Source organism: Loxodonta africana, chromosome 5 (assembly GCF_030014295.1).
Source record: "Loxodonta africana isolate mLoxAfr1 chromosome 5, mLoxAfr1.hap2, whole genome shotgun sequence".
Taxonomy (NCBI): Eukaryota; Metazoa; Chordata; class Mammalia; order Proboscidea; family Elephantidae; genus Loxodonta; species Loxodonta africana.
Window position 1 is genome coordinate 145,176,594 of NC_087346.1, and position 14,272 is coordinate 145,190,865.

Below are 14,272 nucleotides of genomic sequence, written 5' to 3' on the forward strand. Positions count from 1 at the left end.
CATTTCTGATACATGACAACCGTGTAGCTGTCCGGGTGAGAGGCTCAGGCAGCGGTTAAACCACCTCAATGCTAACAAGCTTAGCAATCAGGTTGTGTAGGGTCCTGGCTGGAGGGGGAAGAAAAAAATGAAATCCAAACCTGAGACCTCTGGCTGACGGTGAGCAGAATTATATTTGTGAACTAGGCTCCAGTGTGGACAGGAAATGACCTCTCCACAAACCGCTTCTTTTAAAACAAGCAGTGGTGCCTACAGCTATCCAGTGCCTCTCTCCCTCCTTCCTCCCCTCCCTTCCTCCCTCCCGACCTCCCTCCCTCTCAGGAGCCTCTGCGCTCCCTCCCTCCTCTCCCGTGCTCTCTCTCCCTCCTCCCTCCCTCCTCTCCCGCTCTCCCTCCCTCTCTCTCTCTCTCTCCCTGGCTATAGAGGGCCCCCACAGCAGTTCCCAGCCAGTGTGCTCAGGCTGCGTGCCTGCCTGCCTGCCTGCTCTGTGTGTGTGTGTGTGTGTGTGAGCGTGTGTCTACTTTGTACTGCGAAGAACACAGCCCATGTGCTCTGCATGGACGTTCCTGCTACTCTCTTGAGCTTGATTCTCGACAAGCAGGCAAGATGTCCAGCACTCCACATGACCCCTTCTATTCTTCTCCTTTCGGCCCATTTTATAGGAGACATACACCCTACATGGTGCAGCCAGAGTACCGAATCTATGAGATGAACAAGAGGCTGCAGTCTCGCACAGAGGTAAGTACTTCAGCCCTGGGCGTGTGTTTGTGTGTAAGTGTTTTTTTTTTTTTTTTTTTCCAGCTGTGCATGGGGTTTTCCTAGGGTTTCAGGATGAATTTGGAGGGAAGTGTCCCACTGGATACTACCACATACGTGGGAAGGAGCTCTAGGATGGAGCCACTAGCTTGAACGCTCAGGCTTCCAGGCACAGCAACTCTTGGAGCAGGGGACAGTTTCTGCCGGAATCTTTAAATAGACAACCCAGCACTTGCTTCTCTAGCCGGGTCTCCAGAAACACTGCTCTCCCAGGACTCGGGTTTGCAGGCTCTGAGTCCCGCTGGTTAGTGTTTGTTCAGATACAATTGCAAGGGATTTTGTGATCATTTGCCTGTGGAAAATATATATGTATATATATTTTTAGCAAATCCCGGAGGAAGTCAGCAGTGACCTGCGGTTGCTTTTCAAAGTCATCAAAGTCGAGGTGAAGGGAGAGGAGAGGAACCTTGTATACTTTCAGAACTAGCCCTGGAGGGACCCATGTTTGTGTATTTCACTGTTAAATTCAGAAATCAGTTGTATTGGACCAGGGAGGGGGTCATGACTTTCTCCTCTAGTTGGGGGAGTGCCTCTTAGGGAGTCCTACCTGCCTCCCGGAGCTAGATCAGCGCTTGGGTGGCGTGCGCTCCAGGTTTTGCACACTTGTGACCTTCTACCCCAGAGGGAACTCAGCCCCCTCTGAGAGCAACTCTGGGAGCAGGAGGCGAACTGGACTTTCAGAAGTTTCTAAATGCAAAACTTCAGAGTTGCCTCCTGCAATTTAAATATTTAATGCCGGTTGACTTTGTTGTACTGCTAACTTAGCTGGTGGGTCTTGCTGCTGGGTTTCCAGGTGCCTGTAAGTTGGGGCTTTGTGTTGAAGTGTTCTTACTAAATTACGAGGAGTTTGTTGTGGGTGTACTCAAGTCACTTTAGGAAGTGGAACTCGCTGGGAATTTAGTCTTTTCAGCAGACCGCAAATGCCCAGAGCATTTATGACAAAGAGTTTTTAGGGAATAGCTGAGGTGGAATTTCAGATTGATCATTGACTCCTGACTGAAAAAAAGGACTCAGTTAAGGTTGTTTTATCAAATAAAACACACATGCCGAAATTGTCAGCCAAGCCATGGAGAATTCATGATGTTTAATGGATTTAATCCAGCTAACAAGATGTGACCTGCTTTCTGATTGGCTGACTTCTAGAGAAGGACTTTTTTTTTTTTTATAACTGAGCTGTTTTTATCACTGTTATTTTCTTTACATGTTAATACATCAGGGATGTTAACAGTAATTGATACTACCGCTCTCCCTAGAAGCCAGCAGCTTCTATGAAAGTGTTAACTGTTTTGCTTAGGGTGGTGAGCTGTTGGCATTAAATGATATTTGTGTGTGTGTGTGTGTGTGTGTGTGTGTGTGCGTGGGCGTGTATGCTTGTTTCATTCAGATCTTTGCCACCGTATGTTGGAATCTTAAATCCCTGAAGAAGCTATTGGTTGAAGCAGCCTGTTTTCAGAATTAGGAGGGTGAAAAATGTCTTCTAGTTCAGACATACATCAATTGCAATACAGTTTAAAAAACGCTGTTTAAAATATGACTGGTTTAAAAAAAAAAAGTTTAGAGGCCATTCTGCCTCAATTCTTGACCAGCAACAGAATTAAAAAATAACCTGTGTCCACCTGACATTTTAGAAAGTTTTTGAGGAGTTCTGGAAAGAGGTTCTTCTATCCTCTTGTAGTTATGAACTCAGGAAGATTTCTCTGGTGTCTGTTCCTTGTGCTCCTCTCTTACTATTTGGCCAGTTCTGACACTGGAGACTTATCTGGGAGACTTCCCTGCCCTGCCACTCATAAAAATCCACATAGTAGAATAAGATCTCTACATTTGTTTCACATTTGAGAAAGGATCTTTGAAAAGCTTCCCTTTCATAATATGTGTTTTCACCATGACATGTTGTCTTTTGTGAAGGCTAAAGTTAGGAACGCTTAACTTTTGGGTTATGGGGTATTATGTTGAAAGGTTTTTCTCTGAATAGAAAACACCGTTTCATAACTCAAGAACTGGAAGAAGGAAGCTTGCTATGACTGTATCTTAGAGATTTTTTTTAAGCCTCTCTGTGACAATAAGCCACCACGAACAATGTCCTGGTGTGTTCTAGAGCCAACCCTGAGCCTAAAAATCCCAACATTTCGCCCCTTAATCAGATTACTTTTTATCATTACCTCAGTGATTGTCCTGACACCTTCCTCTTTTTTTTTTTTTTTTTGCCAAGCAGTAAATGATGTTATAAACCCAATGCCATATATTTGTTTTTATTTCTTATAAAAAAAGGAGAGAATGAAATCATTGCTCCTACGATACTGAAATATTAGCATTCAGTGTTAAACACTGAACATGATGTATAATTGGACAACACTCGGAAAAAGTAACTTTTCATGGAAAAGTTACACTCTGCCTTTACCAACAATTACTATTTTTGATAATGCTGTTCTAAGCCCCATAGAGGGGTTGGTTGGAATAAAATACAATGGAATCCAGCAACAGTTACTAGTTTATTCACATACAAAATCAAATTGTTGAGTAACAATTACTTTTTTAATTTAACCAGTGCATCCAACCATTGGTGAGGATGACCCAACCATTCTTCTCTCTGTCTCTCTTCTGGTACCCACTTCCATAAGGCATAGTATCATTTCTTGCACCCTAAAAGCACACACTCATGCACATGGGTGGACGCGTGCACACACACACACCTCTGTAACACTCTCTACTCTCCATTCTTTTTTGGTTCTGTGGATATAAACTTGGTAAAAAGGACTTGCAGCAAATCCGTTTATGATGAATCAATACTGGATCGAGTTTGGAGAAATTTTCTAGAAACTTCCTTCTCTTGAGAAGAAAGTGGAAAAAAAACCCACAAAGTTTACCTGTATGGTAGACTATACACCCTCCTTCTCTGTACTTGACATTCAGGGCCTTCTCTCAAGGGGATTAATGCATTTATCCCAATTAAATCAAACCCAAGCCCTTCAGAAGCTGGGTAGTTTTAGTTTAAAGAGCACTGGATTGGGAGCTAACCTGTTTCTAACTTATCTGTGTCGCTCACTAACTAGCTGGGATGGATCTTGCCTCCTTGCCAGCAAATTACCAGCAGTGCCCCTTTCAAATAAAATTCAGTTTCTGCAAAAGCTTCGGTATTCTTTACTACCGGAAAGCATTTTGAACTAGAAGAAAGGGCAGAGATAGGATTTCTTTGCTCACAATACTCAGTTCAAATTCACAAAATCCAAAAAAAACCCCTTGCCGCGGAGTCGATTCTGACTCATGGCGACCCTATAGGACAGAGTAGAACTGCCCCGTAGGGTTTCCAAGGAACGACTGGTGGATTCAAACTGCTGACCTTTTGGTTAGCAGCCGAGCTCTTAACCACTGTGCCACCAGGTACCAAGTGAAACTGAAATAAGCAGCAAACAGTGGGGACAACTTGAAGGCGGGGTCAGTCTTGTTTAAAGCTAGTGCTTAGGACAGTTCCTGGGACAAAGTAGCTACTCAAGAGACAGGAGTTGAGGAACCCATCAGTTAATCAGTAGGTAAAAGAGGAAGAGCACCGGGGCAACCTTGTGACTGAATTTGGCACCTTCTCAGGGAAACATAGCTCTGGTGCCTTTTGGGGTGTTAGTCCCTCCTGTCGAGCTGAAGCGGCTTCTGGCATCTGCTTCCCACTCCTCTTAAAGTGTTCATCTTCACATTTATTTTATCACCTGATATTATTTAGATATCTAATCTTTGTGCCAAATGGAAACCAGTGCCTAAGGGATCATAGGACTTGGCCTTCTTGAAAGAACTGGGAATGCATTAAAAAGCCAACAACAACAAAAAGTAGGGTTGAAATGCTGCTGCCAATGTTCTAGAAAACACAATTACTTCACAACCTCGAATCTCAGCGGAACTGCATAAAGAAACGCGTGGGCATCCTTCCCCTCTTTAAAATGAAATTAAGAGAAACTCTTGGAGCTTTGCGTCATCACTGTTGTTGACTGTAATTCCCAGCTTGTTGGAAGTTTCACTGTACTTCCTAGTTTGTTGAAAGGGGGGCTATGTTTTCCATTGCGAGTGGTAGCATGAGTTGATCCTGATCACTTCCAAAATTCACGTGTTCGAATGGTCTTGCTATCTGTCCCAAATGTATTTTGGAAGAACACAACTGCACGATTATAGAGTTTAACGTTGCACAAGAGAGTGCAGGCAGATAGGATGTGGAAATCTGTGTTGAAGATGTCAGTATTTGTTCCGTAAAAAGCTTCAATACTAACAAGCACAACTATTTTGTCTTCATTTCCTGAGGTCTGTGCTATGGATAAAAATACCAGGAAAATACATGACCGTCATAATGACCGTTATTTTAAGAGATGGGATTTAAAAGTTTAGTATAGAATGGAAGAAAGTTTATTACATAAAGTTAGAAAAATCTTTGTTGTCGTTTACTTTTCTCTACCTTGTTCCCTCACTCCAATGACCACAACTGTCTCCACTCAGATGAAAATGTTTCTCAATCCCTTCATAAATTACCATCGATATTCCCTTATGCATTTCTTCTGTTTTGAGGTTTCTTTTTTCTTTTATCAACGTTACACATCCCACTCCAAAAGTGAAAACTGTGATTACAGTGGAAAGCCACGCACACGAGGATTTTATTAGCCTTAATACAGTTTTGGGTTTTAGAGGACTTAACATGAATATTAAAAATGTGTGAAGACCTTGAAATTTCCATCGGGGACTTTTCAACCCTCCTCAGCTCAACCCTAAATCTCCCTGGGGTGGGGGTGGGAAGGGGTGGAGGACTCTGAGTCCTCTTTTCTTTCAGCTACATTTTTAAATACTTCAGTCACCCGGCGTTTCAAGTTGTAACCTCATGTTTATTCATAGACTAGCTTGGTATCATTGATGTTCAGTTGGGATCTAGTTAAAATGAGATTAGGTGTTTTGGAAAGGTGGGGGAAAAAAAAATGCCCTGTGATAACTTTTTTTGTTTGTTTCCTGGAAGTTTAGAAAGAACAAATGTTGCCATTGCTCTGAGGTATATGAATGATTTTCAGTGTTAAACACAAAACTCCAAGTTTTTCCGCAGGGGGCTGCTGAGGAGTAGGGGGGAGGGCACTGGTAGTGGTAAGGAAAGCTATTTTGAAAATGTTAAATGAAACCAAAAGTGCAGTTTTAAAACTGAGAACTTCCAAACTCACTTATTTTTCAAGATCTCTACACGGTCTCAGAGAACACATTGCAGGATTTTTGTACTGATTTTATTTTCCTGAAGTCTTTTTTTCTTTTTTTTTTTTTTTGCTATGGAACTGTTTTTAATTAAAAATTGCTGCAAACTAACTCTTCATAGGAAGCCAAGGTGGGGGGGGGGGCGGGGAAGGTTCTCAACTGGCTTTGAACATAGATTCTTATCAGGCTAAAATCCATGCAAGTTTGAATTTCTCCCTCTTTGGTGTGCAAATTATGACACAAGATTTAAACAGTACGCATTTTGTAAGCCTCTTGCTTTTTGTTGGGGTTTTAGAAAGAAATGAATTTAAATTGTATGGAGAACAGGGCTATAAATCCCCTTTTATTAGAGCTGTCCACATCAACTCAGTTTTCCTGGGGAACCCAGAGCACCCCCTTTCCGAACAAACAAAACAACCCCAAACATCCAACTTTATACGTTGTCAAGAACGTGATTCATAAAATTACTAATTTGAGTTTGGTTGGCACGTTTAAAAAAAATAGTTGATCTGGGAAAACAATCTCCTTTTGAATTGTCAGAGAAGAGAACATTTAAAAAAGTGTGTAGATACTGTTTATACCTTTGGCCTTTTTCTGACTGGGACATTGTTTTGTTTTTATCATTTTGAACCTAGTTTTTTTTTTTTTAATTTTTATTATTTATATAATGGCTGCACGCATTTGAACATAGGCAACACTTAATACTTAAAATTCAGTTATTCCTCTGAAAGTTTTCATACTTCAGGCAATCACTATGTTAGAATCTAGAAATACGGTGATGATTATTTTCTGTTCTCAGGAAACTTATAATTTGGTAGGTAAGGGAGACATGGAAACCAACTCTTCCACTAAGGCACCATGTGTGTTATGGGCATACATGTGTATTGAAATGCAATAATGATGATAATGGCTAGTGTTTATGGAGTCTTCACTACCTGGTGGGTACGGTGCTAGGTGTTTTCTGTAGGTCAGTTCATGTAGCTCTCATTATCACCCTGTGAGGTAGGTACTACTAGCATCTGTATTTATTTTCTGATGAGAAAACTGGGAACAGAGGAGTTAAGTGAATTTTTCAACGTCACACAGTTAATAGTTGAGCCCTGGAGTTTGTGCTCTTAACTACTTTGCCATAACACCTTCCTTGAAATAAGTACCTGCCAGGATCCCAGTTTCACCTGTATGTATCTCTTATGTGGACACATTTATTTTTCCCAGCACGGGTTGACTTGGAGATGACTGGGAAGTTGACCCTATCTACCTAACTTGGTTCTAATGCTTTTTTCTGAAATACCTGACTTACTTTTAAATAGGGCCTTGTGAACTCCTAAGGGATGGAGCCAGTGATAGAAAACATACTCTGGTATTGGAAAAATAACCTAAATTACACTTCCACAATGAGTTGGAATCGACTCGACAGCAACGGGTTTGGTTGTTTTTGGTTTTACGGAGATAACTTAGTATGCTTACTTTATCTGAAGAGTCACTGGCATTATTATAGAATGGTATGCGTAATCATTCTGATTTTATTTTTTTACTTAAAATATTTAGATTTCCATGCAATGCTGGCCTCTTCTTTGCTGGAAGAGCAAGAGGTGGTGTTTGGATGATTGTTTTAAACAGTAGTGGGATGAGAATAAAATCAGTCCTATTTTTGGAGATGCCAATCCCTTCCCAATAATGACCAATGTAAGTAGTAGAACGGTACGTTAGAATTTGAATTGGGCATAGTATGGGCTTCCTTTGCAAGTAAGCAATTAATAATCTTGGAGAAAATAAAGACATGGAGGGTAAAGAGCTCCCAGCAGGCTTGTCTTCTCTGTATTCTAGTTTGACCCACTCCTCAGGGATCTTCAGACTCTGCAAAAGTTCCTCGTGGTGTAGGAGACGATGGTTCTCTCCTACCCTTCCAGCCAACTTGTAGCTACTTGCAAGGCCGTTGTCTGTGTAGTAAATGATTACCAATTATTGGAGGTAAAACGGAGCTCATTTGATAAATCCCAGTAGCCTGAGAGGCACACATTTCTGGTTCTCCTTTAACAAATAAGGAAACTGAGGCTCAGGGACATGAGTCTATGTATGAGCATTCCCAGGTTGGGACATTCTAACTCCCCCATTTGGAGTTCTTTCCTGAGGCATGCTGGTGAGACAATATTACCTCTGCCTCTTCTGTATCGGAGGCCATGACAACTGCACCCTGCTCGGGCCTTTGTATCCCTATTGACCAGCATAATTTGGCATTTTGGTCTACCAATTTAAAACATAAGGCTTAGCATTAAAGATTTGGCAGGCAACTCTGAAGAAGAGAGGTCTTCCCTGTTCTGGTGGAAATTCTAGGCCTCTGTTCTTTCTGTTTAAGGAGCCCTGGTGGTGCAGTGGTTAGGCACTTGGCTGCTCAGTGTTTTGAACCCACTAGACCCTCTGAGACAGAAAGTGTGGCAATCTTCTTCTGTAAAGGTTTACAGCCTTGAAAACCCGATGGAGCGGTTCTACTCTGTCTTCCAGAGTCACTGTGAATTGGCCTTGAATCGGAATCGACTTGATGGCAATGAGTTCGGTTTTCACTATCTTTCTTCGGGGTCTCTGGGTGGTGCAGACTATTAATGTGCTCAGCTGTTAACAAAAAAAGCTGGATGTCTGAATCCACCCAGAGATGCTGTGGAAGGAAGGCCTGACGATTTACTTCCAAAACATCAGCCATTGAAAGCCCTGTGGAGCACAGTTCTACCTATGGGTCGTCATGAGCTGGAGTCAACTCAATGGCAGCTGATTTATTATCTCTCTTTGGCATAGAGAGGCTTCCCAACTGCTCTTCCTGCTCCCTCTTTCTACCCTACAGCCCGTTCTCCGTAAACAACCAAGGTGATACTTGCGAAGCATAAATGAGATCCTGTCACCCTCCAGCTGCCCCTCAGGCCTGCAATAAGCTCCAAATTCCTTGCTCTGCTTTAAGGCTCTGTTGATCTGCTCTGTCCCAATGGCCTTACCTCCTCTCCTACCACATGCTTACTAGGCTCAAACCACCAGGGTCTTCTCTTGGATGCTTTAACTTACAAGCTTCCTCCAATCTCTGGACCTTTGCCCTCAGTAGTAGAATGGGTATATGGCTACCTCCATTAAAAAACAAATAAACAAACAAACAAAACAGTTACCATCGAGTAGATTCCTTGATTCTGACTCACGTGACCTTACGTGTGTCAGAGTAGAACTGTACTCCATAGGGTTTTCAATGGATGGTTTTTCAGCAGTAAATCTGCAGGGCTTTCCTCTTAGGCATTTCTAAATGGATGAGAACCAGTTAGCAGTTAAGTACATTAGCCATTTGCACCGCCCAGAGACCCCTGACTCCTCCACAACAACTCATATAAGTATTCAAACAAACAAACAAACCAAACCTGTTGCCGAGTGGATTCCGACTCACAGCAACCATGTAGGACAGAGTAGAACTGCCCCATACGGTTTCCAAGGAGCAGCTGGTGGATTCGAACTGCTGACCTTTTGGTTAGCAGCTGAGCTCTTAACCACAGTGCCACCAGGGCTCCATATAAGTATTAGGTGATCTAATTTGAATTAGAAGTTGGCATGGTGTTGGCTATACTCACAAGCTATTAATTAGATATCTCAAAGACAGCAATGACAATGAAGGAAAATAGTCTCAGCACCCAGAAGGACCTCTACCGATCAGCTTAAATGTTTACTTCTCAGAGAGGCCTTCCTTTATCACTTAACTTGACACTAACTTAACATTACCCACCCCCCACTCACTTTCTATCATACACCCTGTTCATTTTCTTCATAGAACTTATTGCAGCTGATTTTTCTTTGTTTATTTCTATCTTTTTTTTTATTGTGCTTTAAGTGAAAGTTTACAATTCCCATCAGTTTCTCATACAGAAACCTATACACGCATTGCTATGTGACCCTAGTTGCTCTCCCTGTAATGTGACAGCACACACCTCCTCTCCATCCTGTATTTCCTGTGTCCATTCAACCAGCTCCTGTACCCCTCTGCCTTCTTATCTCACCTCCTTGTGTCTTTGGTGTTCTTCATTCTCCTTTGCTCCATGTGGGTCGAGACCAATTGATGCATCTTGGTTGGCCACTTGCTAGCGTTTAAGACCCAAGACAAGACACCACTCACCAAAGTGGGATGCAGAATGCTTTCTTAATAAACTTTGTTATGCCAATTGACCTAGATGTTACCTGAAACCATGGTTCCCAGAGCTCTGCTCCTGCTACTCTGTCCCCTGTATTGTGTGTTGACCTACCATTTACCTGAAATAATTCTTGTCTACTAGGAAAAAAAAAAAAAAAAACTATCTAATTAGTAAATTCTCCTTTCCCTCCCTCACCACCCTTGTAAACATCAAAGAATGTTTTGTGCTGCATTTAGACCTTTTCTTGAGTTCTTATAATGTTGGTCTCATACTATATTTGTCCTTTTTTGACTGACTGATTTCACTCAGCATAATGCTTTTCAGATTCATCCATGTTATGAAATGTTTCTCAGATTCATCATTGTTCTTAATTGTTGTGTAGTATTCCACTGTGTGAACATACCAAAATTTGATTATCCATTCATCTGTTGATGGGCACCTTGGTTGTTTCCATCTTTTTGTTATTGTGAACAGTGCTGCAATGAACACAGGTATACATATATCTATTCATGTGAGGGCTCTTAATTTTCTAGGACATATTCCAAGGAGTGGGACTGCGGGATCTTATGGTAGTTCTATTTCTAGCTTTTTAAGGAAGCGCCAAATCGATTTCCAAGGTCGTTGTACCATTTTACATTCCCACCAACAGCCTATAAGTGTTCTGGTCTGTCCACAACCTCTCCAACATTTACTATGTTGTGTTTTTTGGATTAATGGTAACCTTGTTGGGGTGAGATGGCATCTCATTGTAGTTTTGATTTGCATTTCTCTAATAACTAACTATTGTGAGCATTTCCTTATGTTATCTGTTAACTGCCTGAATGTCTTCTTTGGTGAGATGCCTGTTCATATCCTGTGCCCATTTTTTTAATTGGGTTATTTATCTTTTTGTTGTTGAGGTTTTGCAGTATCTTGTAGATTTTAGTCCTTGTTTATTTCTTAAAGTCAATTTATCCTCAATAGACTATAAGCCCCATGAGGGCAGGGACCTAATTTGTATCGTTCACAGTTGTATTCCCATACCAAACCAAAAACCGGTTGCCTTTGAGTCAATTCTAACTCATAGTGACCCTACAGGACAGAATAGAACTGCCTCATAAGATTTCTAAGGAGCAGCTGCTGGATTCAAACTGCTGACCTTTAGGTTAGCAGCCGAGCTCTTAACCACTGTGCCACCAAAAAGGGAAAAGATCGAAAATTTGCCATTGAATCAGTTCCCAGTCAGGGCAACCCCTGTGTGTCAGAGTAGAACTAAGCTCCGTGTGGTTTTCAATGGCTGATTTTTTGGGAACTAGATTGCCAGGCCTTTCTTCTGAGGCACCTCTGGGTGAACTCGAGCCTCCAGCCTTTGAGTTAGAAGCCAAGCATGTTAGCCATTTGTACCACCCATGGACTGCTACCCCGATACAACACAGGCGATATTTAAAATTTATCTGTTGAATGTTGTTGTTGGGTGATGTCGAGTCCATTTTTGACTCGGAGTGACCCCAGTTGACAAAGAAGTGCCCCATAGGGTTTTCTAGGCTGTAATCTTTATGGAAGCAGATTGCTGGACCATGGAGAAACTGGGTGTGTTTGAACCACCAACCTTTTGGTTAGCAGCGGAGTGCTTAACCATCGTGCCACCAGGGCTCCTTATCTGTTGAATAAAGGTAAGTAAGTTGGGCCAGCACTGGTCTAAGGTGTCCTGACTGACATCAGAATTTTCCCCGAACCTTGCAAGCATTTGCCTACAGTTCCAGCTGGAGAAGAATCTATGAGCCTAGTTGCCTGGTGAGCATTCACTGATAGAACACTCGAACAGACCTACAGGAAAAAGAAGCTGGGAGAAACGAGAATTTCTTCTGTGAAGGAATCGTTGACCTGAGAATTTTGCCTTCCAGGTAGTGTGAATCTGTTGGGAATCTCCCTACTTCTGATTAAAAATATTTATACTTCTGCAGTGTTTTTCTTCTCATATGATACTTCCAGCACTTCTCTCTCTTTGGATCTACCTGGGGGCCCACAGCTATGACTTATGATATGAATTGTGATAATACCTTACATTTCCTGGAGTGCTTGACAGCTTAGGTAAGTGATTTCAGGGCCATTAATTAGCTTATTTGAAGTGATTCACACAGCAGAAAATATGGCAGTTATATTAGTATATGACACTGTGGTATATAATAACTTTATGTTTGCTAATTGCATAGTGTGTGTGTGAGAGAGAGAGAGAAAGAAAGAGAGAGACAGGTATGCTTGCACAAATCAGGTTGTGTATGCCCAGGCATCTTCTCATTAGGGAATATGCACTGCGTTTGTTCCACCAGGGTTTTTTCTTCTAGAGGAAAAAGAATAAAAAGTCCTGAACCTGGGTTTGGCTTATAGTAAGACAGGTTTGAGTCCCACACCCTGGCTCTGTCTCCTATTGCTGTGTGATCTTAGGAAAATGTCTTAACTTTTCTGAGCCGTGGTTTTCTTAGCCTGTGTTTTACGCTGTGAGATGTGGAGCTACTATGTGTAAAATGCCTGTTATGTTATGTTATAGGGACTCCATAAATGGAAGCTCTGATGACCAGCCTGGTGATGCTCCCCTGATCCCTATTCTGTCAGTACTTAAGTAGTGTATGTAAAGCAGAACTTTTCTTCATTTCTTAAAAGCATTTTAAAAAATCTTTTTTCTATTATTCATACACACACATACAAAACCAAACCCGTTGCCGTGGACTCGATTCTGACTCATAGCGACCCTACAGAACAGAGTAGAACTGCCTGTAGAGTTTCCAAGGAGCAGCTGGTGGATTCAAACTGCTGACCTTTTGGCTAGCAGCCAAGTTTTAATCACTGAGCCGCCAGAGTTCTTAAAACATTTTTAAAAATCTTTTTTCTCTGGTTCACACTAGCATATCTCCATTTAATGAATAAAATTGCAACAAAATGTACTAGAACTTTGGTTTGGTGCTTTTATCATATTTGGTAATACCACGAGGGTATACGCTGTTATGTCGTTGTTGTTCTTGCTGTGTGCTGTTGAGTCAGTTCTGACTCATAGCAGCCCCATAGGACAGAGTAGAACTGCCCCATAGACTTTCCTAGGCTGTCATTTTACAGGAACAAATTGCCAGGGCTTTCTCCCGTGGAGTTACTGTTGGGTTTGAACCACCAACTTTTTGATTAGCAGCTGGCCTCTTAACCACTGTGCCACCAGGGTATATATATAGTAGTGATGACATAATTATCTTATACCTTGTTCTGGGAGAGTAATGGCTTGGCCGAATGCCTGCACTCTTCCCCAAATTTCAGATTGTGATTATCCCTTAGGCATGCCTATGGTTAAGTAAGGAGTTGACCAGTGTACAGGACCATGTGCGCTCCATTCTGTTGGGCAAAAGCTGTGATCAGGGTTTGTTCCGTCTAAGTACTCAGTGGAGACAACAGGATATGGAAATTCTCTACTTTGCCAGAGACTTTGCAGGCCATTTAGATGGCCCCTGGGAAGGGCGTGTGAGCACAAATACATACCCACTGGCCTTGACCGGCCATTTCTTCTAGAGAGGTATACTTGTCAATTTGCAGCCCAGCATCGACTTCTCCAAGGGAGCTGTGTCAGCACTGGTCAGAAGCCTGAAGCTCCACCTGTGTGTCTGGACTGATAACCAACAGCCCTGCCAGTTGGTTCACTGTGACACCTTGTGGCTCACTCCTTTATACAGTGAAAACCCACACGTGGGTAGAACTGGTAATCTGCTGAAAGGCACTGAGCGGTGTCTTTCTGGCCAGAGGAATCAGGCTGAAGGGTAGTAAAGCCACCTGTCTCTACCTTTCCTACAGATACAACTAGGAGTTAGACTGTACTGATTTTGTTCCACTAATATCAGTGTAGAGCCTTCTTAATTTTTCCTACTGAAATCTTTAAATCACATGTACCTCTTTTACTCTTTGTTTCATTGACTAGGACACCTGTGATTTTATTTAGAATTTCACATTAATAATAATTTTTTTTTAATCAGCCTTTCTAGAGAAATATTTTGCATAGCACAAACATTAAATTGTTGGCAGATTTTTGTGGGGGAGACGGACTATGTGAATGCTTGTTAAAGTTTACCTCCCAATGTAGG

General features: G+C 41.9%; 1 protein-coding gene across 7 annotated transcripts in view; it reads left to right on the plus strand.

The window, feature by feature from the left end:
• Positions 1-463: 463 nt before the first annotated feature.
• LDB2 (LIM domain binding 2) overlaps positions 464-14,272 on the plus strand; it is a 486,610-nt gene continuing 472,801 nt past the window's right edge. For 4 of the 7 annotated variants that reach the window (XM_010591372.3, XM_010591374.3, XM_010591373.2 and 1 more), the window contains exon 1: positions 465-738. In XM_010591372.3, the coding sequence (XP_010589674.1) occupies positions 607-738 (132 nt within the window). In that variant the 5' untranslated portion in view covers positions 465-606. Of the gene's footprint in view, positions 739-14,272 lie in introns of all 7 variants that reach the window. The other 3 variants (XM_010591377.3, XM_023549741.2, XM_010591378.2) reach the window with 1 other exon arrangement.